Source organism: Andrena cerasifolii, chromosome 1, assembly GCF_050908995.1.
Source record: "Andrena cerasifolii isolate SP2316 chromosome 1, iyAndCera1_principal, whole genome shotgun sequence".
NCBI lineage: Eukaryota > Metazoa > Arthropoda > Insecta > Hymenoptera > Andrenidae > Andrena > Andrena cerasifolii.
The window spans coordinates 14690559-14714012 of record NC_135118.1 but is presented as its reverse complement, the minus strand read 5'-3'; the positions used below and the strand labels follow the sequence as shown (position 1 = coordinate 14714012).

The 23454-nt window shown below is 39.0% G+C and overlaps 1 protein-coding gene across 3 annotated transcripts in view; it reads right to left on the bottom strand.

The window, feature by feature from the left end:
* The window catches only part of Gbs-76a (Glycogen binding subunit 76A), a 94635-nt gene that overhangs the window by 41714 nt on the left and 29467 nt on the right, over positions 1–23454 (bottom strand). Inside the window, exon 1 of one of the 3 annotated variants that reach the window (XM_076825624.1) lies at positions 17723–17944. The exons of the other annotated variants lie outside the window; for them this stretch is intronic. Coding sequence (XP_076681739.1) covers positions 17723–17803 — 81 coding nt within the window. The 5' untranslated portion in view covers positions 17804–17944. Of the gene's footprint in view, positions 1–17722; positions 17945–23454 lie in introns of those variants that run through there. 3 annotated transcript variants of the gene reach the window in all.

Here is a 23454-nt window from a genome sequence, read left to right as displayed (position 1 = left end):
GTAAAGGACCCAATTACTGGCACCTAACCAATTACTGTCACCTTAAGGGGTTATGCCTAGTCAGGCGGTCGAAAAGAGGCGAATATTTGTGAATTTTTTTTTAAGAAGCGAAAGCGTATATTTTTACAGAACTTTTTGCGCTTAAAAGAGCAACATTTAAAGAACATTTGGTAATTTTTTCGTGGAAAAATATTTACGTTTATAATAAAATAACAAGCGACATCCAAGAAGCATTTTTAAAAATTTGGTTTTGCGGTGAGCATTACCATTCGGAACCAGATTATCTAAAATCAAAAAACAAAAAAGATTTCGTTAGTATATTAATGTATGTTCCGATTGACGGAGAGAATTTTCCGAAATATTAATTTAAAAAAAAATGGCGGCTATTTAAAGTTGAGCTCATGATTTTTTCGCGTGATTTTTGCACGAAAAAATCAGGATTTCAACTTTAAATAGCCGCCATTTTGTTTTAAATTAATATTTCAGAAAATTCTCACGGTCAATCGACAGATACATTAATACACTAACGAAATCTTTTTTGTTTTTTGATTTTAGATAATCTGGTTCCGAATGGCAGTGCTCACCGCAAACCGAAATTATTAAAAATGCTTCTTGGATGTCGCTTGTTATTTTATTATAAACGTAAATATTTTTCTACGAAAAAATTACCCAATATTCTTTAAATGTTGCTCTTTTAAACGCAAAAAGTTCTGTAAAAATATACGCTTCCGCTTCGTCAAAAAAAATTCACAAATATTCGCCTCTTTTCGACCGCCTGACTAGGCATAACCCCTTAAGCTATTTTACTTAAAATAACGAATAAATAATGACAAAGTTTTACCCGGGCAACACCGGGCACTTTAGGGTAGTGATAAATAACTTCAAACCTGTCCATTCGATCACACAAGCAGACTAGCCATTTCACCACTCAGCTCGATTAAATCCTAAAAGTAGAGACGCCCATTTTACATAACGCAAATGGGAAAAGAATTGAACAGTCAAATATGCAGGTGTAAAAGAGAAAGAGATGCCCTATGTACTATAGTCTAAAACATCACGTAACAACTACCTAGAGCGTCCTCGGACAAGTGTTTCAAGTGCCCCCAAAAGATTGAAAATTCGACGCCACTCCAGTACGTCGCGTCGCGCAGCTATCGCATTCCAAATCAGAGGCGGATTCAGGAGCGTTGCTTGGAGGGGGCGAAATATGCAAAAGTACCTACATAAGTCCACTTTTTAACCTTCTTTTATAATATATAAAATTTGCTTGTAATTTATATTTTAATATCTCTATCCGACAGTATAGCCTAAATAATTGAATTCACATTAATTATTTATACAGAATAATACACAGTGTCATAATATTTTTCTATTTTATTACTCTGGGGGGGGGGGGCGATCGCCCCTATCGCTCCCCCTCTGGATCCGCCCCTGTTCCAAATGTCGACCTTCTCGATACAGAACCAACGAATCGTAATTAAAGCGTTAATTACTAGAAAACATATATCGTCTGTCGGATGTAACCGAACGGGCGGTCGGTCATTGTGAATCGCGCCGCGATAACCTCGCGAATGCCTTTCTCTTTAATAAATTCGATCGTCGCGAGAACAAAAGCAATCGCCGATGCCTGGCACAATGACTCCCGCGGCTACGTTTCACGCGAAAGTGTATGGAACCGCTGGTAGGAGGAAAAAACGCGTTCGCGTATCGCGGCGTTATAATTAGCAGATGTGGAAGACCCGTTCTGCAAGTTCGATTACATTCCCATCGGCTGTCGAGTTATCGCGCCGGCGTGTACGCCGGGCCGAACGTTTGAACGCTATATTCCCGAGGCCCTGAGGAAGCCAGAATTTTTCAAGTCAGACGATCCCACTGAACGCGGGAACAAGATACATTCATGAAGTTAGAAGATGTAATTCAAGAGTTGGGCTGCTCTCAAGCAATATTCTTGTTAGCGCCTCCTGTCTGAGAAACGCCATTTTCAATTTCGCAATAAAAATTTAGGAACTTGCAGCAAGGGGGGTGCAGCTTCATCTTTACCCACTTCGAGTAAATTAGAAAAAAAACTGTTTACAAAATTATTGCTTTGACAGAGTACAGTAATTGAAAAATATATTTTTTCAGGCAATAAGTACCAGTTATAGAGTTCACAAGTTTTTATTTCTATTTTTGGTGAAAAAATAGTCTATAATAAAAACATTAATATTAATAATATTATATAATAATATAATATGTTATATATAATATTAATAATATTATATAATAATATAATATGTTATATATATAATATTAATAATATTATATAATAATATAATATGTTATGTATATAAAATTAATATTAAGATTTCTATTTATTTTTATTTTATTATTTATTTATTTTCATCAAACGTGCATCATACAATGTAGAATTTTTTACGTATATTACACGCCTTAACTCAAAAACTGTTAAAAATGGAGCTGCACCACACTCGCTGCAAGGTCCTCAATTGTCGTTATATGTCACTGTGAAATGCAAATCTTAGCAAACAACCCTTTAATATTATTCGAAATGAATATGACAGTAATTCATAAATTGGAGCTGTTTGAATATTTTGAGAAAGGCGAAATGAGCTGTAGGTACCCAGTAAGAATATGCGAGCTCAATTTAGTTCCCTAAAAATTCAAATAATTCAAATGTTCCGAACAGTTGTTCCAAATCATTACAAGATTTAAAAAAGAAGAATGGGGTGAAAAATTGAAAATTCGAGTTACTTGAAGTTCTGCTAGCTATTCGAATTATTACTCTAATAGCCGAACGCCTCCTCCTCGCTCTGTGTTCCTCGCTATTCCCTGCGGAGTATTCCAACATCTCAGCGACCAACAAACTGTAGCGCGATTCACGTGTGCAAAATAATCGCCGGCTGCAAACTAGCTACTTGTCAATTGTCTTTATCTATTCTCTTGTTAGCCGTACAGTTCAATCTATGCCAAGGCTGCAGGACTGATAATAGCGATCAACGTTAGTGTGTCGAAACGCGCGCAACGATAGCATGTAAAATAATACGCTGGCAGATATTTGTCCAGCAGAAGCGTCAATCTGATAGACCGTATCTCGTTCGGATCTCGGTACTCTCTCGATAGCCATCGCGAAGTCCAGGGCGAAGCACCCCGTTGAATAAGCACGAATCTCGTGGTCGCGAAACGCCAACACTTCGGTAAAAAAAAGAAAAAAAATGGGAATAGATAGGTAGATAAAGCGAGGAGTATTCTTCACTTGGCCGAATGCAGATATAAAGGCGAGACCACATAGCCATCCCTCAGAATTAAGTTATTACCTCAACTTCGAATGAAACTCGCTACGACACACCTACTGTACGTACCACGATGATCAAATGGAAGATTAACATATGCACATAAATAACTGTCAACAACCTGATCATACACGTATGCATCACGAACGTACTCCGGAGAAATATGTTTTTTGTTTGATTAAAATTTATCTAATTTTAGAATAAATCGATTTGAATTTTGCCCTCTAAACACAGAGCTGGCAATACTAAAGACACGTCGCAATAATCGTGGTTATGCTAACCGCATCGTGGCATGCGAGAACAGTCAACAAAGAAATTAGAATATAATTTCTAATATACTAATATAATAATCTAATATTATCAATAATATGGCAATTCAATAGTCACATATTTAAACACGTCAATGTTTATTTCTTTTATTTTCTTTTCTTTATTACTGTCATTATTATCTTTTTTCGTGAAAAGATATTATACTCTGTTACCGTTGAGAGATTATTTGAGGCCCCAAAATATTTCTCACATCCAGGCCCCTTTATAAAGAGGTTCCGAGTTCACCTATAAAACCCAGAAATCCTAGAAAAATTCCAGAAACCTGAAGAAGCAGAGCAACCCCATAACTCAATCCTCCCAACAATCAGCACCCTCCTGGAAAAGAAGTCTCAAAGAGGAGCCCAGACACTGAAGTGATCGCAGAACGTGCTCGAAAAAAAAGAAGGGATTTCAATTACTCAGGATGGAGCATAATGGTAGGCGAAGTATGAGGAAGAGAGGAGGACGAAAGTGGATCAAACAGGAGAGAAAGAGGTAGAAGGGGTGGCGCAGCAACAGGTATGCAAGGAGCGGTGAGTGGCGAGGCTGAGGCGGCCAGGAGAAGAGGAACGTTCAGGCCAGCCAAGCCTTTCGAGGGTAATTTATTTAAACGACGGCCTATCTGCACGTCTATCGGGTTGCTAGTCTCTCGCGGTGGTAAGCTGATAAATCTCTCTTTCTCTCCGGCTCGCGGTGTGTCGGTACTCCTCTTCTTCATTTCTTTTTCCTCGTGGCCTGGACGAGGAAGAGGAGAAGGCGGTGGCGGTGGGCAGAGGCTAGGAAGGCTTGTTAGTAACTTCAGCGAAGTGGCGGGGCGCAACGGCCGTTTTGTTTCCACCGTTTCGTAGCCTGGACCGGCGATAAGGAGTTTCGCGCAACGACCCGGACTGCAAAGGACCTTAACGTGCACGGTCTCGCGGGGATCGCTGAGCCACGAAGAAATCCGGGTGCCATACGTCTTCGCGGAGATTAGATCGCCATATCCGCCGTGACTCGATGCTACAACGCCGGATTTTCGATAATAAAACGACAGGATTGCGATCGTTAATCTCGAAAAGGAACCGGTTACCGTTACCACGGCGCGTTCTAAGGTTTTCCCTTGTCGCTATTGCCTCCTATAATCGGATCCTTCCTCACGACCGGGGACACCGAGCGAAGCCTCGCTGCAACGTTAGGAACGCGATTACCGCCGAGCTTTTAACGGCGGTTCCGTTGCTCGATATCTCCATTTTCAATTCTGCTCCAATCTCGCCGGGGTTTTTTTAATCGCGACGGGTCACGGTGGATCAGGTGAATCCAATCAACCGGGGCATAAAGAAATGTTCCAAGTTTTCGGTGAAACTTCTGCCACGTGATTGCCACGTTTATTGTTAGGGGCAATAAATGAATGGGATGGAAGGTGGAGTCGAAGTCTGATACTTTCTTTCAATATGGCAAAAGGTAGCCAATTAGAGAAATTGGAGACACTCTTAAGGGGGAATACTATTTTATGGACTAACAACATAGCAAAATTAAGGATTTTTTTTTTAAGAACCCAGCATTTCGATTTATCTGAAATTTGGACAATGTTTTTATGCATCCTTGATGAAGTTGCAGTTTTTTTTAAATTCATTTTTAATAATAAATATAGAAGTTATGCATCACGCCGCGCAAAACTCGTCGCTCGCTGGTGTGCATATTTACCTTCCAGGTAATCTGAAACGGAAGAATGAAACATGCAAAATGCACAGCTACATATTTTGTACATATGTAGCTTGAATTGGATGAACCAGAATACCGCTAGGTTCTGTACTCCTTTTGTTACGTAAGAAAATTGGCGTAAAATGGGATTGCAAAAATTAAAGGCTCAGACCTTTCAGTTTGAAAACTCTCCACACTGCTGAATAAATTTTTTTGTTTTTTGCTGGTTCATCAATTTCAAGCTACATGTGTACAAAGTAAAACGCCGTTTCATTTTTCTGTTTCAGATTACCTGGTGGATAAATATCATACATACCAACGGACGGCGAATTTTGCGCGGCGTGATGGTCGATCATGCATAACAGCATAACTACTACGTCTATGGTTAAAATTTAATAAAAAAAAACCTACAGCTTCTTCAAAGATGCATCAAAACATGGTCCAAATTTCAGATGAATCGAATCGCTGATTTCTTTTAAAAAAAATCCCAAATTTTGCTATGTTTTTAGCCCAAAGAATAGGATTCCCCACTTAATATATCAGAAGTTCTAGCTTTATATATCGAAATTGTTTTTGAATTTCTTTAAAAATATTCAGAAAATTTCTTGGTGAATAGAATGCGTATGAGGCTAATCACATAAAATGGTACAAATTATTTCTTATTTTAACCTATTAAGAATGATAATGAAATTTCAAAAAAATACAGTGATAAGATTTTATCGTTTTTGCAGGCCTTCATAAAATATAGAATTTTTCCTAACAGAAAATTTTGAATGGCTGCGTGCTTGGCCCCCTAATGCTAGAATTCATCCCCACACTTCAAGTCCAAATATATCGTTGTTATTTGCAGTCAGCAGGGTCGAAAATTACAATTTTTTAATTTCGGCATTTTGGAGGCAGCAGAGGCAGCAGCTGAAGGTCTACTATGGGCTTGGAATAGATGATTCTGTGTAAGTTAATAAACAAATATCTTATTTTCAAGTAAACTACACTTGGAACTTTAAACACGTTTTCTAAAAAGGAATTTATCGATTATAATGACCACGATTTCTGGAAAGTCGCTCCACCCAATATTTCTGCAACTTTGCAGGCTTCTTCTAGGTATACAAATCTAGTGCTTAATCGAAACACTTGTTTTCCCAAAGCGTAGTTTTTATTTCATAGGCGACACGTCTTTTTCGTACGAAAATCATTTCACTTAAACATCTACCATTTCGTCCCAGATTAATATTTCATAAAAAGAACCGATTAACTACTAGATAAACTAATATACTAACAAGGAGAGTATTTTAGGTGTCCGCCTCCGTTTTTTTATTTTTCCCCGTTCTCATATTTGGGGGGTGAAAACTGCGTTCAAAGTTAGGGTTGAAAAATCATTTTTGTAGATTTTTGAAAATCTGACGAGTCAGTCATATTTCGCATTCAAAGACAGAAAATTCGTCCACTGACACTATTCCCCTATCTCTAATAGTTCTCGAGATATTCCACAAAAATGATTTTTCAACCGTAACTTTGAACGCAGTTTTCACCCCCAAATATGAAAACGGGGAAAAATAAAAAAACACGTATTTCTTATTTTTCGGTCCTCTATAACATATCCAAAAATCAAAATGACCGGAGGCGGACACATAAAATACTCTCCTTGTAAGTAAAACTTTCTGATTTTTTGATATTACATAACCCAGTTCCGAGCAGCAATGGTCACCGCGAAGCAACTTCGCAAAAACTTGTTAAAATCTTCTTTACCTAAATGTAGAAATCTTCGCACAGCAATGTGCACATAATTCTTCAAATACGTTCCCACAAAATCGTCCTTTCTTTTCACCTCCTGAATGCGAATAATCCCTTAAGAAAACACCCAGTAGTATGCGAAACACTTGTGGCAAATTTAGCTGTACGAGTCGCGCATGTGGGAACGTTAATGCTTACTGAGATAAGTTAAACTTTTCCAATGGGTCATTATTCTCCTTCAACCGCTATCTCCACAACGCGATGCGTATTTATTAATTGCTGTTTCGTAGCTAGTCGCTGCACATGAATCCGCTGAATATTTATAAATTTGCACAATCAATTAGACGATCCCTTTCTCTTCCACAGAAAATTATCGTTTTGCGCAGACGAGGCCTCGCGCACTAGTAACAAATCCACTAAAATTACAACACTTTACGTGGGTCGCCTCGTAGGTCCATTCTACGCCAATTTTTATTTAAAAGTTTCCTTCGAAAGTACGCCCTTCAAAGTTTCCAATACAAGTTCCCAGCTCCCTGCAGTTCTTCACCTTCGCTGGCCATACCTTCTCCAATAAGAAACTTTCAGTTTATATTTCTGACACGTTCTTGAGGGGGCTGCGCAAAGTTCAGAACGCTTTCCCTGCGAATAGGAGCCGCAATTCCGTCGACTCTGCCATGTTCGAAGGAGAGTGCTTGCGCCGTAACCCCCGTCATTTAAATAGCAACGCGGGTCAGTAAAGCTGGAAATTTAGAGGCTTGCACTCGCGACTTGTACGTAATGAGCGTGTAGCTTTAAGTTTGTTGCAAGAGTGGCTGGGGCCTTCACGGATAAAGTTCACGCGGCGTGGCCTGAAACAGTGAGAAACTCACAAAGCCAGGTGTTTAATCCCCTCTGATTGAAAAATGATAAGCTATGGTTTATTAGAGGGGATCTTAACGTCTTTCATTACTCGTCTCACACTTTCTATCAGCAACTCTTGAATCTTAAATTCAAATGTACGTCTATGCGACGCAGCCAAACAAGTATTGCGAACACTAATATCTACGGAATAATTCAAAACAGTTAAGTCGATAATGAACAGTTAGCTAACAGTTCTTGCTGCACCGCTACCGTGTGTTCTTACGTAAAACGCGATGATAAGGTTGTTTCGAGCGGCTCGACAAGCGCCAGACAACCAGCTCAAAACGTGAATAACCGATGATTAAGGAATACCATTTTATGCAACGAATGTGACGAGCGCGTCGCAAATACCTGCACTGACCTTCCGCATCGTATCGTGCACGTTTTATCGTGCGCGATTAAAAGCACTCGCTGCTAAAAGGCATTGGCTAAATTCCCTGCGCCGGCGACTATTAAGCTCGCGGTATTATACGCAGATTCGCGCGATCGCCGCTCGCCGAAGGCCAGCAACACGCTAGTTTCTAATCTGTTCTGTCGCGGAACACCCCAGACATATTTAGGTGCTTGCGCATTCGTTCACGAAGCAGTGCCACGCTTGTTCGGCCACGTTATGCTTGTGATCAGATTTCTAGTATCAAACGGGGATTATAATTTACGCGGCAGAAAAGCAGGCCGATTTCGGGGATTTTTTTCTGGAGAAATTATCAGGCAAATCATTTTGAACGTATTCGCGGCTTCATATTTAACATTTGAAGATAAGGGAAAGAAATTTTTATGTTAGGACTTTCTTAGTACAGTGGCGATTCTAAACGGCGGGCATTCTAGCGCCTTCAATTCTGGTCTAGAACAAAAGAACCAAAAATATTCTTATTATTTATGAAATTATGTTATCGATGAACCTTAAAAGTATTTTTAAAAAAGTCGAAAATTGATTAAATTGCAGAGTTTAGGAGAAAAAGGTACGATTTTATTTTTTGTTAGTTCTACAATTTTGCCAATTTTCGACTTTCTTATTGTTTTTGAGGTTCATCGCTGAGAGAATTTCATAAATAAGTAGAATATTTTTGGTTTTGTTATTCTAGACGAGAATTGAAGGCGCTAGAATCCCTACAGTTTAGAGCCGCCACTGTAGTACGACATTCTTATCATAATTTTTTTTTTCGTATCTTCAAATGTTAAATATAAAGCCATAGAAAGGTTCGTAATGATTGATTCATAATTTTGCTAGAAAAAAATCCCCAAAATCGGCCTGTTTTAGCGTTGCGTAAAGTATAATCCCCCCTTAAGGGTGGTTTCTACTTCGCGGACCCAAAAATATGATTTCAAAAATTTATAAACAATAGATTACTGGCTGAATTTATTGTTCTCTAGTGTTTTCTCCCAAAGCCACTAAACATATGCAGTACTGGAAATATTTATTGTATCACTCGAGTAAACACGTTATCACATATACCGCTTTTATTATTAGCACTAGGACAGTGTTTCCCAACCATTTTTGAATCGCGACCCATTTTTATAAGGTAAGGTAAATTTAATAAGTTAAAGAAAACACATTAAAAATTGGTATTTCAAAATGTTGAGATTTATATTTAGAATATGGCGGTTCAAGATACACGCGTTAGAACAAGGCGCCACCGTCTATTTCCTTTTTATATACATCCGTTACCTTCTTCTTACTTCTTGTATCGCTCTGAGTTTAACCAGCACGCATATTGCGTCTTGCATATCATAAAATAAAGTTTATATATAATTCTTATACCAACTATAAGAGTGAATAATTGTTTAGTTTGATTTGGCCTTCCGAATTTACCTAGTCCAGCACAAAATATAATATCTAACTTAATAATATTGAGAGAAAAAACCCAAGAACCGTGGCCACCCTTAAGAAAACACTTCGCGACCCACAAGTTGGGAGTCACTGTACTAGGAGAATATTATTGCAAGATTTATTTATTGCGAAAATATGTAGCTCGCTTTCGTAGCCAAAATAAGTTGGATACTAATCATTTTATCCGTCATATTGCTATAAAAATTGTGTGTGCTACGTTTTCAGAGTGATGCAATAAATATTTCCAGTACTTTATTTAAAATTTGAGGACAATCTATACAGTGGCTTATTCTCTATAAATTCCTGAAAATATCCATGTTCTTCGGGCGTTCCAAGGAGGAAGCCTCCCTTATCATTATGAATCAAGTGGTGTCAACCTAGGCATCAAGATGCAAAAAAGTCAAGTTATTGAAGTTCGCTTGTAAATTGGTACGAACCTGTGAGTCGTTTTGCAGGTGCGTTCACTTGGGAATGCTTACACTCATAACGAAACGCGTTTACAGGGGCTGCAAAGTTTCATAACAGCTCGATGCTTCGTGCCTAGCGCCATTCGTGCCTTGAACTCCACGATCTGTGATCGAAACGCGGAATTCTTATCGAGGCAAAAACAGATGATAATGAGAAATCGATCTGATAAATCAAATGTGTCTGCCACGACGTTGTGACGTCTGTACGTTGCATCAATGGCAAGCTTATGTGTAAATAAGATTCGTGAACAGTGATTTCAACGCCTGAATAGACCATTGACTTTGTGTCAGTTCTCTCCTTAAATGAACCTGATATCAAAGATCTGAAACTTATCTATAATTTTCTTAAGAGATTGAAGTAATGTAACAATGTAACTACTGCCAAGTAAGATATAAATATTAAGGGGTACACCACTTTGGAGCCTAAAAAAGCAGCTGCCATTGTAAGCAAGAAATTTTTTTTCCTGTACTTCAATATTTATACAATAAATGCTTTGTTATAGATTCTTCATTTTCTGTATCATTTTTCCTCAAGAAAGCTTAAAGATAGTTGCTTTCTTTAGGCTCCAAAGTGGTGTAACCCCTTAAATATGGAAAATGCTATTATGTTATATTTTAACTAATAGATTGTAATTTGTTAATTGTATGCTACATAAATTTCATGCATACTGCATTTCCTATATAATCCTCATCTGGTTTGAAACAATGAATATTAAGTGTCGAGGTATTGGGAGGAAATTTGAAGAAATTCTGTTACACCTACTTGAACTTTGTCGAGGTTTGATTCTGTAGAGATTGGACGGTCTAGACACTTCGTTCAATTGAAAATTAATATCGAAATGAAATGGAAGCTAGCTGTATTACATATATATGAAAATCAAATTTAAGTCTACTACGCTCCTCGACTCTATTTTAACCCAATCTCGTTTTCATTGCATACTATGAAAGCTCTTCTAACTTCAGAAAAATATAAAACAAATATTATTAATATGTGTGTCTGTTATTTCTTGGCATTGTGTTAAATATATATTTGACCTGCAGGCCATAACAAAACTAAGAAGAACTGAACGATATAGTAAATTCTTCTGTTAGAGAGCACTGCTGATAAAACTTACGTTTGAAAGTTCGCGAATATGAGGTACAACTAACAAAATTGCCATTTAATCAAGAGTCTGCAGATTTTCATAAAAATCGGGAACAAAGTTTACATTTCACCTTCAGCTTTGCTCAGTTGTTACGTACGAGGAGCGAGTTGCTTCGCCTGTCAGCAAGGAGGAATGGAAAAGAAGACGAGCGATGCATAAAGAGTAAAAAGGTAGGGTTGCTCAGGAGATTTGTATTCGCGAGAATGCAAGGACAACGTAACGATAAAGTTCGCCGATGTTCTCGGGAGGAACCATGAACAGTGGAACTGCCCGAATGGGCATTTCACCGCTGTTCCTCTATTTTTACATGGATCACGTGAAATTATTAATACCCAATCGAGCGAGCCGGCAATAAACAAGCTTATCGTCTCGACTTTCCATATTTAACTGCTCCACATGAATGAAGTCGTGTGTATAATTCGTTAACAGCTAATTATCTATGGCTGCAGAATCGCAATGCTCCCCTCGAAAACATTCAACCCTGTGTTTATTCCACGATATTGCTCCTAATTGAAAGATTTACTCCTCCCCCTGATTAACAAATAAACTGCAATCTCTGTTAAAAAATCTTACCAGAAATGTCACTAACACTTAATACTCTCATCTATCGTACTAACTCTTACTGTGTAGGAAGGGTTTCCAACGTTAATTTATTTTTTCAACACAGAGCCCTTCAATAGGGTGGAGTAAAAAAATTTTTTTTTGACAATTTCACCAACACTGTATGTTTAACTTTCTAGTTCTACTGACTCAAGGTCGAGATCAGATACATTGTCCGGCCCGAACATGTCCCGCGAACAGCGATCGAGGGGAAACTGGCTTCCTACAGTGTGCCTTCATGGCGTGCGTGAGAGAGACAGTAGAACTAAGAATCAATACTTGCTAGAGCGAGAGAGGACGCTAAGGAAAGCGCGGAATACTTGCTTTGTAAAAGATTTATAAAGTCTATAAGTTTTTTTTTAATTTATCATGCGCCAGCTGAGGATGATGTAATAACTTATTAATTTTTGGTATGGATAATGCTTTAATATAGGGTAAAAAATGAATTATACAGTGTTGGGGAAATTGTCAAGAAAAAATAATTCACTCCACCCCCTTGAAGGGCTCCGTGTTGAAAAAATAAATTAACGTTGGAAATTCTTCTTGCACAGTGAGAGTTAGTGCGATAGATGAGAGTATTAAGTATTATTAACAATGGACCCCACACGCCGCGTCGCCCGCGAGGTCTCAATAGTGTTCCAAGGGGATAAAAGGAAACAATCGGAGTTATCGGCACTTCTCGCATCCGCTGGGCAATAAATCCACGATCTATCGCGAACAAAGTGCTGCACTTGAAGGAACGAAGAATTCGTTCATTCATTGTCAGCTGATGAGGAATACGGATGACTAACTCCTGTATGGAAAATTCTATGAATGCGTAATCGCGTCGCTTCAGGAGGAATCTCGGGGGCCTGCGGAACGAAACCAGTTTCCATCAGGTTACCCTGCGACGCTGACTTTATATTAGTTACCCGATAGGAAATGAGGCGACGAAATTAATGTTACGCAAGTTCGTCTTGATCGAATACCTTTAAATTAAAATTTACCGTTCGCACGAGCGATTAAGTGCTCTTTCAGCTACCGAACCACGGGTGCCATTTAACGGCCCTCCACTTTTGTCGACTGATTGTATTACTTCTGTGGTTATTCAGTTTCGAAGAGCATGAAGGTCCGTTAAGGGGAGGTTCCGATCTAAAAGTCGATTTTTTTTTATTTCATTTTTCGAATGTTCAATCCTTTTAGGAATAGTTGTTTAAAAGGATTTATTGAAATTCGTAATATTCCCCAAGTTATAGACATCTCAGTAGCGGCAAATGCATGGGTAACACCCGGCCACTCGGCACTCGCGCAAAACTTTAAACGCGTTTTTCTCGAGACAGTGTTCTCAAAAAGGTGGGACATGTATCTCCAAAAGTTATTATCCGATTTGACTGAAACTTTTTTTAATTCGAAGAATATACTTCTGGCTAGGGGGGATACCAGAAAAGAATACAAAAAATTGAAAATTTATAATTTTCAAAGGCGTTGACAGGATGAAAATATAGGGAAAAAGTGATTTCAAACTTCAAGTGTCGCTATTTTCTTAAAAAATGTCATTTTTGGAATTTTCTCTGGTATACTCCCTAGCCAGAAGTATATTCTTCAAAATAAAAAAGTTTCAGTCGAATCGGATAATAACTTTTGGAGATACAGGTCCCACCGATTTGAATGAATTTTTTGACGTCTCGACTTTAACGACTCCCCAGTGCCGTCTGCAATGATTAATTATAAAACAAAAAATATATTTCTCTAGCATAAGACATCCTTAATACAATGCAAAAAGTCCCATTAAATTATATATCGCAGTTTTCCTTTAATTAATTCCTAAAGATCACCTATTTTTGGAGGGCTCTAGACCGGAACCTTCCCTTAAGCTAATAATTATTTAAATTAACCCTTAGTGTCATAATGTAACACCCGTGTTAAACGAATTGAAAAAATCGTGCTCCCCATTTGGGGCTTTTTTCATGAACTTTAAAGCTCTAGTTTACTATTACCATACGTAACAAGTGTCCTTAGGGCAAAAACACATCCGTAGAAACTCTACTGTGATCTCGAATTGTTGATTACAACTCTTAGCTTTCGCGGGGACCACTGAAAGTACGGTAATTGCGGGGGAGATGCCGCACTGGGAGAGACGCCGCACCTTCGGTATTTCAGGGTTATCGGTAATAAAATACAACACTGTCGATTTTATTTGCTTTAGGCTGTTCGTTTAGATTAGATTATTAAGCGAGAACGTGTTTCCATTGTTACTTTTAAAGATTTTGCTATTTTTTTAGATAAGCCTACCGCACTTTGCCTCAACAGTTATACGTCGAGTTTATTTTTGCTATCGCAGTAGTTAAAAATTAATAGTTTTCGTGATATAACTTTTGTAATACGTTAAAGGAACTCTGTGGAATTAAATCTGCAGTCTATCGATAAAGAATATCTCGCCTAAAAATTTCCTTTCGCCCTGGTGTTGCGAAATTTTAATTTGAAAAAAATGGAAAATGTATATTGGCCCCGAGAAGAGGGATACTTGCCCAATTCCTCGCCGCAAATTTTTCTCTGTCAACAGAAATAATGGGCACAGGTAGTCGCGGTAAATGGGACACACCTCGAACGTGAATACGTTGTTGCGCCGCCGAAATATACTCGTCGCTCGCGATTGCGTTGCAGCGCGATCGGCTGCAACCGAATGCAGCCCGCTGGTTCACGATATTTTCGGTGTCAAGGTGTTCCAGAAGGCTCACACTACCGTCGTGGCCTTCGTTTTGCGGCGAAACGTTAATTCATTCATGGCACGCACCGTGGGGGGAATAACCTGGCCAACCACACGATTACCGTCGAAAAATCCTCGTAGATCAATTACGCCGGCGAGCGTGCCCTCGTGCGGGCAGATGCACGTGGTAAAGGATCAATGAAACAATAAAAACAGTTGTAGACGAAAAAACAAAAATTCGCGCTTCCTCGATATTAGTAGACGACTACTTAGATTTAGTGTCTTAGCCCCTCTGCTCTGGCCACCTCTACTTAACTGTTCACTCTTATATGTAAAACATCATCGAACTCTAATGGGTAAATACAATCCGATAAACCGTATGTCTATGAACGTTAACACTGCATCTAATGTGCTCGATTTTCTTCGACTGCTCATTTCATACATTTAGAACTAGAGTTATTAATCATATATTTAACTAGCTGTTACTTCGCTTTACATTGGCTTTTATGTGCTTAACTCTATGTGATTTATTCTGCCACCATATTGCGTATTATGTATGTAATTTTCTAATCTGTGCTTCATTTCTCAATGTATACACTGATGCGTATTAAATAAATAAATAAATTTATTAACGGGCTTCCGTTTAAATAAATAAATAAATAAATGAATGTTTACATGTGAGGAACATGTTAATCTGACGTTTCGATTTGACAGAAATCTAGTTCGAACTGCATTTTTAAGCTACGCACGCTACGAAAAATATTATTGTTATTATTATTATTATTATTATTATTTCTTCCAAATTGAGAACAGACCTCGGATTCGGTTTTTTCATCCCCAAATTAGACTAGTCTAATTTTTCCAACTGAATTAAAAATCTATGCACTAGAGGGTTAAATAAATTTAAATTGATGAACGCATATTGATTTGTCAAAGGGCTGCCGTTTAAATAAAATAAATTCAAGGTAAGGTGGATGTCCGAATTTCTGCTCATTTCGTATTTTTCTTATTATTATAAGCGTCACGTTTGTACTGTAGTTACGACAAAATGATTCTAATTTTTTTCAACATTTACGCGAGTGTTGCACGAGCTTGGGGCTAATCAAAGTGCAGCATAAGCAACGAGGAGCTTTTAAAATGAGAGACTGACATGATTTTTCGACCGTGTTTTTTGTTAGCTGGTTGTGGCAAGGAACAGGGTCACTATTGGTATTCGATAATTGGGCAGAGAATAGTTTTTGCAGTAAAGGTTCTTATTCAATAACCAAAACAGATACCGTATTATGCTCTGGATGTAGATATTTTACTATTTTTTATTGTTTTAAGTAGAAAACAGGTGATTAGGTTTAGGGTGAAGCGAATCACCGTCCTGTCCGCATTTCTACTCACCAAAATCTTAGCAACAACTTCACAATTCGATATATGCTGTAACCCCTATTTCTATTCGAAGGCATTTTATTTTTTGTTTATCATTATTTTATGCTTCACTGTTGTGTTATAAAACATCTCCATAAAAGGTGTAACTTATTTTAACCTGAAAGGGCAACGTATTATGCGAGCAGAAATTGGTGCAAATGGTGAGTAGAATTGTATTAGAATTAATGTATTTTAAGGAAATTAAGTATTTTGAAGGAAAGTGTAATTGCCTCGTGATATTTCGGAAAAAATTATCTCCTACATTCTCTCCTTTGCGAGATTTATAATATATATAAAAAAGCGCTTCTTCGTTCCATGTTAATAACGCGTTTTTTGAGACATGCTACACAGCCTATGTCCGTCCTAGAGTAGCCAGGAATAACGTGTTAAAATTTCAGGTCTTGAGTTTTGCGCGAACATAAAAATCGGCTGTCTCTTTATATAACAGTATAGATTACAAATTACTAGTAGTTAAACATCTTGAAATATCTTTCTTGAATAGTTTCCGACTGGTCGATTTATTATTAAAGAATTAATCAATTACTCTGCAGATTTTGATCACAAATTTTTTACACCTTCTTTCTGGCGAGTAACCTCTTAAATGAGCAGAAATTGGGACATTCGCCTTAATGACGGTTTGTTTAAAGGGGGCCCAAGAATTCACACGTAGCTTCGCGTGTTTCCACGCCGATATTTTCTGCAGAGCTTCCAGATGAAAGATACTGTGCTTCTAAAGATACGAAAATTGGCCCAGACAAACTTTTACCAGAATAATTTTACAGGGACAAGCAGGATAATTCTTTAAAGAATTACCATTCTTCTTTGGAGTGAATATACTGATTCAAAATAAAGGGAACGCGGCAAAACCGGAGATCGCGATTTTCACTTAGGTCGGACGAAATGGGAGTATGTTAAGCTGTAAAGGAGCGAGTGGAAACGTGAAATGGAATTAAAAATGCGGTATAATTACAGTATGCATAAGACGTTAAGCGTATCGACGCGACGCCGCGCAGAGAAAACGCTGAAAGTCATACGCGATACCGATACGGAGCACACTAAATATAAATGTGGTTGTTATTAGATACGTGGTTTAATTTCAGAACAAATAAACTTTTATCTACGGGTTTTTCGATACACCGCGATAAGCCAAAGCGATGAGCCAAAGCAATTCTGGCTCTGTACGATAGCACCCATCGTCTTATAACAAATTAATAGGCTAACGAGGCGACCCGACATAAAAATTCGTTTTACATTTAAAATCCACCAAGCCCCTGCATCGTTTTCTATTTTCCTAAAATTGAAGCAATGAGCATCGTTCTATAATAAAAAATATCACCATGGTCCTCGAGACTTCCTCCGCAATGAAGAGCAGAAATAAATATTGCACATTGGTAGATACAAAACGAATTCATATAATTATCTCCACGTGTGAAAATTTGTATTTCCTTCATTTATACACTGTTCCTAACACCGTGGCTTGTTTAAAGAAATAAACTATTTTTAGAAGCAGGTCCCAGAAGTGGAGCAACATTCGTTATCGTCAGGTGGTGTTTCATTATCGCTTAATATTTGCGCGAGCCACACATTCTGCGTTTACAACGTTTAGATAAACCACGGGCGGTCGTGTTTTGCATCCACAATACAACTAACAATAATTATTCTCTATTTACCCTCGAATGTCCGTTCATCTGTTCCGTCGGCGTTTTCGACTCGTAGGTCGTCGAGGCTTCTTCCGTATGCGTCATGATCATCCTTCCTTCTCGTATGAAACCCAGCTAGAGAAGAACGAAACTACCCTCGATGAGAATTCCTCGTACACTGTCCAATATACTTCACGCATCTTCGGTATCACATTTTCGAAAAGCAGAAGCTGGCCCACCAAATGTATTTGATTCGAGCAGACTCCTTACTGGTCCGAGAGTTCTTCTTCTAACAGGCGGGCTCTGGAAGGTACTCCAGAAACTAGGCGCACTCGGTTCGTGGGAAACGAATGTCACGTTTACATCCCCATCTTAAATCCCTCCTTCCCCGAGAGTCTAAGGACCACTTTACTTTTAAAAACCTGCCAAAATCACCACCCTCCTCTTCTCACGAAGAGTTCGTCGAAACAAACGTCCGCATAGTTTATGCTCCAGCGCACTGACTCTCCTTCCGTTGGTCTTCGGACGGTGTAAATTCGATTCGCCCTCGGAATCTCTGGCTCCTTCAAATATTATGATTCCTCGAACGGAGCACCCCCTCTGGAGAGGGGTCGCGCATGTAAATCTGCCGGTACGCTGCTAATGTCACGACTCGAAACATCTGCCGTCTTCTTCCTTCTTCTCCGAACTTATTCCGAAACGCTGCCGGCTCCCCGGAATATTCCAGTCGCCTGAATGAAGCTCGCGTTGACAACAACCACGCACAGTAACAGCTCCACTCCGAATGTCACGTCCATCTATCTCCTGCTTTCTTCGGTCAACAGAAACAGCGCAGTTTCCTCCGGCTCCGTTCAGAAATTCACTGCCCCTCTACCGCTCGCAGCTATCCTCCGTCCAAAGTGCTCGGCTCTTTAGCTCCTCGCGAATGTCACAGTGCTGGGAGCTGGGACGCCAGGAAACTCCCCGCGCGGTCGATTCCCATGCAACTGTTCACCGTGCGAGACAATCCAGCGTCACTGGAAACGAAGCTTCTTCGGTGGACTTCCTTAACGGGGCCACAGCGACGGGGGATTCCAGTTGAGGTGAGTTTTCAACGAGTTTTCAATGGTTCAGACCCGAAACGGCAATTCTCGGCGAGTTCCGTTTTCCTCGCGCGGCTCGTTGCGCGGCTAACTAGCTGTTCGAGACTGGTCGAAAGCGAGGATGGTGCGCGCGAGGGAAGGTGGGAGGATTTTTCGGAAAACCAAGGTGCTGCAGCGGAGCAAAGACGGAAAAGGAGCCGGCGCGACCGGCCGGCTTGCACACACTGACTTCTGACTGGTCGAGCTAGTAGGTGACTCCGGGGACCCCTTCCATAACGCATAGCAACTGCTCGTAAGGCGGACTGATAAGTTCTTGCATTCTGTTAGGATCGACAGATCGTCCTGGCGACTGACGCGATCCACCGCCGACCGAGCAGTCGATATGCCCGTTAACAGCCATTTCTGGGGAATAGAATAATCGCGAGATGGAAAATGCCATTGACTTTCCGCGGCAAATTTAAGGAAACGGGGAAATTAATTATAACGCGATGATAATGAGTTCTTTTTTATCGAAGTAAGTTGAGAGGGAGGATGGCTTTGGATTTGGAAGTGAAATATTTATATTGATACACTGGCGCCAAACCTACTGTTTGAGTGTTTTTTTTTTATCGATGAACAAGTACCGACTGATAATATTGAAATGAATTTAATCGGAAGAGTAAGATATACGAGATGTAAATTTCGTTGGCTAAATTTTGATCTCTGATCGTAATTATTAAACGAGAAGTGTAACGAGAACTCAGTAATGGATGAAGCAGGCTAAAGAAATCGAAGAGGCGCATTAATTTCACGGAGAGGTGGATTCATTACACTTTCATACGGCTACAACTTGTTTGATAAGCTGATCTCGGTATCGTAGCAGTTCTTTCTTTCTGTTCCTAGCAACTTTAACCGTATATTACCGTATTACTAGTACTTTAGCCTAGAATGTAACAACACACGCTATATTGGAAAGTAATTTCAATACAATTTCGTGTACAAGCATTCCTTTCTGAAATTATTCAATAATGTGGCTACAACTTGTCTGATAAGCTGATCTTAATATTGTGGTAGTTGTTTCTTTCTGTTCCTAAGAATTTTATCCACATAGTACGATATTACTTCTACATTGGTCTTAAATGAAACAGCACGCGCTCTATTGGAAAGTAATTTGAATACCAGTTCATATACAAGCATTCCTTTCTGAAATTATTCAATAAACTAATTAAAATATCTTAAGGAGAGCCCCACCCTGAAGCTACAACAATTTAGGGATTTATTTGTTCGTATAAATAAAAATATAGGGCTCGGATTTTTTATACAGTTTTAAAGTATGTATCTTTGTTCTGCTAGAAATTTTTTTTTGTATGAAAAATTGTGCAAAATAACGGCGAACAAAATGGCTTCCCGGAGCACTGAAAAAACTGGCCCCACTCTCGGGAATGACTGAATCATCTGAGAAGGAAATATAAAAGAGATATATAAAAAGGAATATATTCCCCTTGACCTAGCGTAGTAGTTCCTCAAAATTCAAGTACTTTATTTATTTGAACAGAATATTATTATTACACAGGTTGTGTTTATTTAAGCAATTGATGTTCGATTAATTAAATATCCACTTGCAACCAAATCGATTTACATTTAAGGATATAGGGTAAACTGCACTAATGCTGGCACTGCACTAATTATTGGCACCCCTGATTAAAAAGTAAAATATTAAAAAGTACTTTCTTACAATTTCTTATTTTTCTTTCGCTGCAACAGTGCAAAGCCCAGTAGCTGAACTACACATTTCACATCTGGCAACACCACAAAGTAGGACAAAAGGCTGAGTTTTGGACGTTTTCATAAAATTTTGATAAGGGGTAGGTAAGTATATTTTGTCGTTTTATAACTAAGTAATGGATTGAAATACAGATTTACTAAAAAGGGAAGATCGCGAACCCGAAAAATCAAAAAATTCTGAAACTTCGTGAATATGTAGGGGATTTCCTCCTAATTTCAACGCAATTTCTGTTCGCTGCCCAAATTCACTGGAAGGGGGTGAAATTAACCCCCGAAAATTCGCTTATTTTCCAATTTTGTGTTATAACTCGCGAACTGTAAGAGATAGAAAAAAATTCAAGACAAAAGTTACTTCTTTTAATTAGATCTACCATTTGGCGAAAAAATTATTTTACAGTTCATGATATATAACACAAAATCGGTAAATAACCGGATTTTCAGCGGTCAATTACACCCGCTTAGAATGAATTTGGGCGGCAAACAAAAATTCCGTTGTAATCAGGAGGAAATTCTCTATGTATTCGCAAAGTTTCAGAATTTTTCGAATTTCCGAGTTCGGGATGTTCCCTTGCAAGTGTTGTAGGTATTTAATAGTGAATTAAATAGTCTGTTTAAACACTTTAAACTTTGTTTTTATCTACATATATTCTTCTACATAATCTCAAATTTTAGGGTGCCAATAATTGTACTTTTATGCTTACTTTTATTGTCATTGAATATTTTCAAAACAAAAGACTCAATAGGTACTCAAGATGTTTTATTTTAATGCGAAATCGATAATCATTGCTATTAACTGAAAATTAAGACCATATAAAAACTTCACAAAAAAATATAGACATTCCAATTGGGATTTCGGCTTAGGGTGCCAATCATTGTACAGTTTACCCCATACTACTCTCAATAAAATGTCGAAAAACCAGAAACACTACTTAGGTGCTGGCAACTGACCGAAAAGTAATTTATCAGAAACACCGGTGAAGCTATCCAACCCTTTCGTCCTACAGAGCAACAAACTCGTCCGAATTATTGCTCCGTATCTTTAAATCGACGAATCCAAGCTGCATATGAGTACGTGCTCCATTTTGCGCGTTCCCAATTGCGTAACGACGCAGCGAGCCCGGTTTTTCGATGAACCGATCGTAAAGATTATTTCCGATGAACCGGGACGACGCACGGAGAATTGGCTGGACCCGAAGCGGTCCGTAAAAAGAAACGGACGGTGCCCGTTTGATGCGTCGCCTGTCGCTCGTAAATCAACGGTAGACGCGATATTATTAAATTATGCGCTCGCGCACTCGATTCCTGCTATTAAGGTGTGGATCTTCCGTCGATCTTATCGCGCCGTTTCATCGATCTTATCGCGACAGCACGAAACGCCCACGCGTTCGTAATCACGGCTTAACTGTACGCGACCTACGCCAACACGTAGCGAAGGCCTAGGCAACCTCGTTTTTCAGGGGAGATAAAGAGAGAAAGCCAGGCCGCGGCTGCGTTGAAAATAATGAAATGAGGCGTAAATGCAGCCCGCGAAACGCTTGCCCCCTGGCCGTCCAACGAGACCCGTGAAACGATTCCATGGAAGATGTATCGGTATCTCGATAGGTCCCTGAAACGGATGCGTTACGAACGTGGCGGTTGGACGATCGAATTTTCTGGCTGCTCGAGATGTCAACTCGGTGAGCTGGTGGGTCGTGTTAAAAAGTGCTTCGCTACCTCGACGCACAGTGGTACATAATGACATTTTCTGTTCAAATCACCCTGCAGGTCGTAATTTTTCAGGAAACTTGACGATTTTTTTTTATATTCTTCGCAATTAAATTCTCTATCGATCTGTCTGGCCGAAAATGTGAATTTCGTTGCTGATTTTTTTATATATAGCGAATTATACAGCACTTCTCGAAGATCAGAATCCGTGGGCTTCTTTGGCCGACTGTTCCGAATTTAAAGTCAGATTTTCGAAATTGAAGGCGGTGAATCCAATATGCCGAGTACAGTTGACTTTTCTGACTCAATATTGAAGAGCACGATTTTTAATGTTTGATATTTTTAAACACGTACGTAAACAAGAAATCAGAGATTTGCTTCCAGAAGCACAAGTCCTGCTCCTCAAACAAGATTGCACATAATAAAATCGGATTTCTAAATCTTACGAATTCTTATACTGGGGGAGGGAGGGGGTAAGAAATCGCCGAAATTACCCTTGCGTAATTTAAGGACGGCCCCTAAACGCGAATAAAATAGCAGCAAAATAGTTCCACAGAAAGAAGTATGTTTCTATTTTTTCTAATTTTTAGAAATATGAGTTTTAAAATTTCTTTCCCCCACCACTGTAGTTCAGTACTTAGGGTGGGTCGAAATAGACCCAGCGTCCTCTTAGGGGGGTTAAAATTCAGGAATAAGAGATGGGAGAGCTGATTATCCAAGTTATGAGTGAAATTGAAATTGTGTGTGTCGTGGAAGGTTCTGGAATATTTATCGAACCAAAGTGGTTAATTGGACGAATACCAGTGCTTTTATCTTCATCGACTTATTTATGGTCGCGGTTATATAAGTGGAGGAGAAACGAAATTTTTTCGATAATAAAATCGTGTTAATTAAGACTATGTTGCGATGAAAACATCTCTCGCGGAGAAACTTTGCTAAACGGTAATTATACGGAGTGGGATACGTAATTGGAGCTACTTTGGTAATTTCGGAATTGCATAGTTTGAAGTTGGTAAATTTAGAGAAGGTTACCATCTTTTCTGCTTTTGTAAACGAACCGGGCATGGATCACGCAGCTCTAAACTGTCCGATACTCGCCCGGGTCAGTTTGCTTTTAATCAATATTTAAGGGATTCCCGAAATAACCCCAGCTAGATAAGTATGTGTACATGAACGAAAATATTGAAGGCGTGCAAACGCTGAAACCGTTGT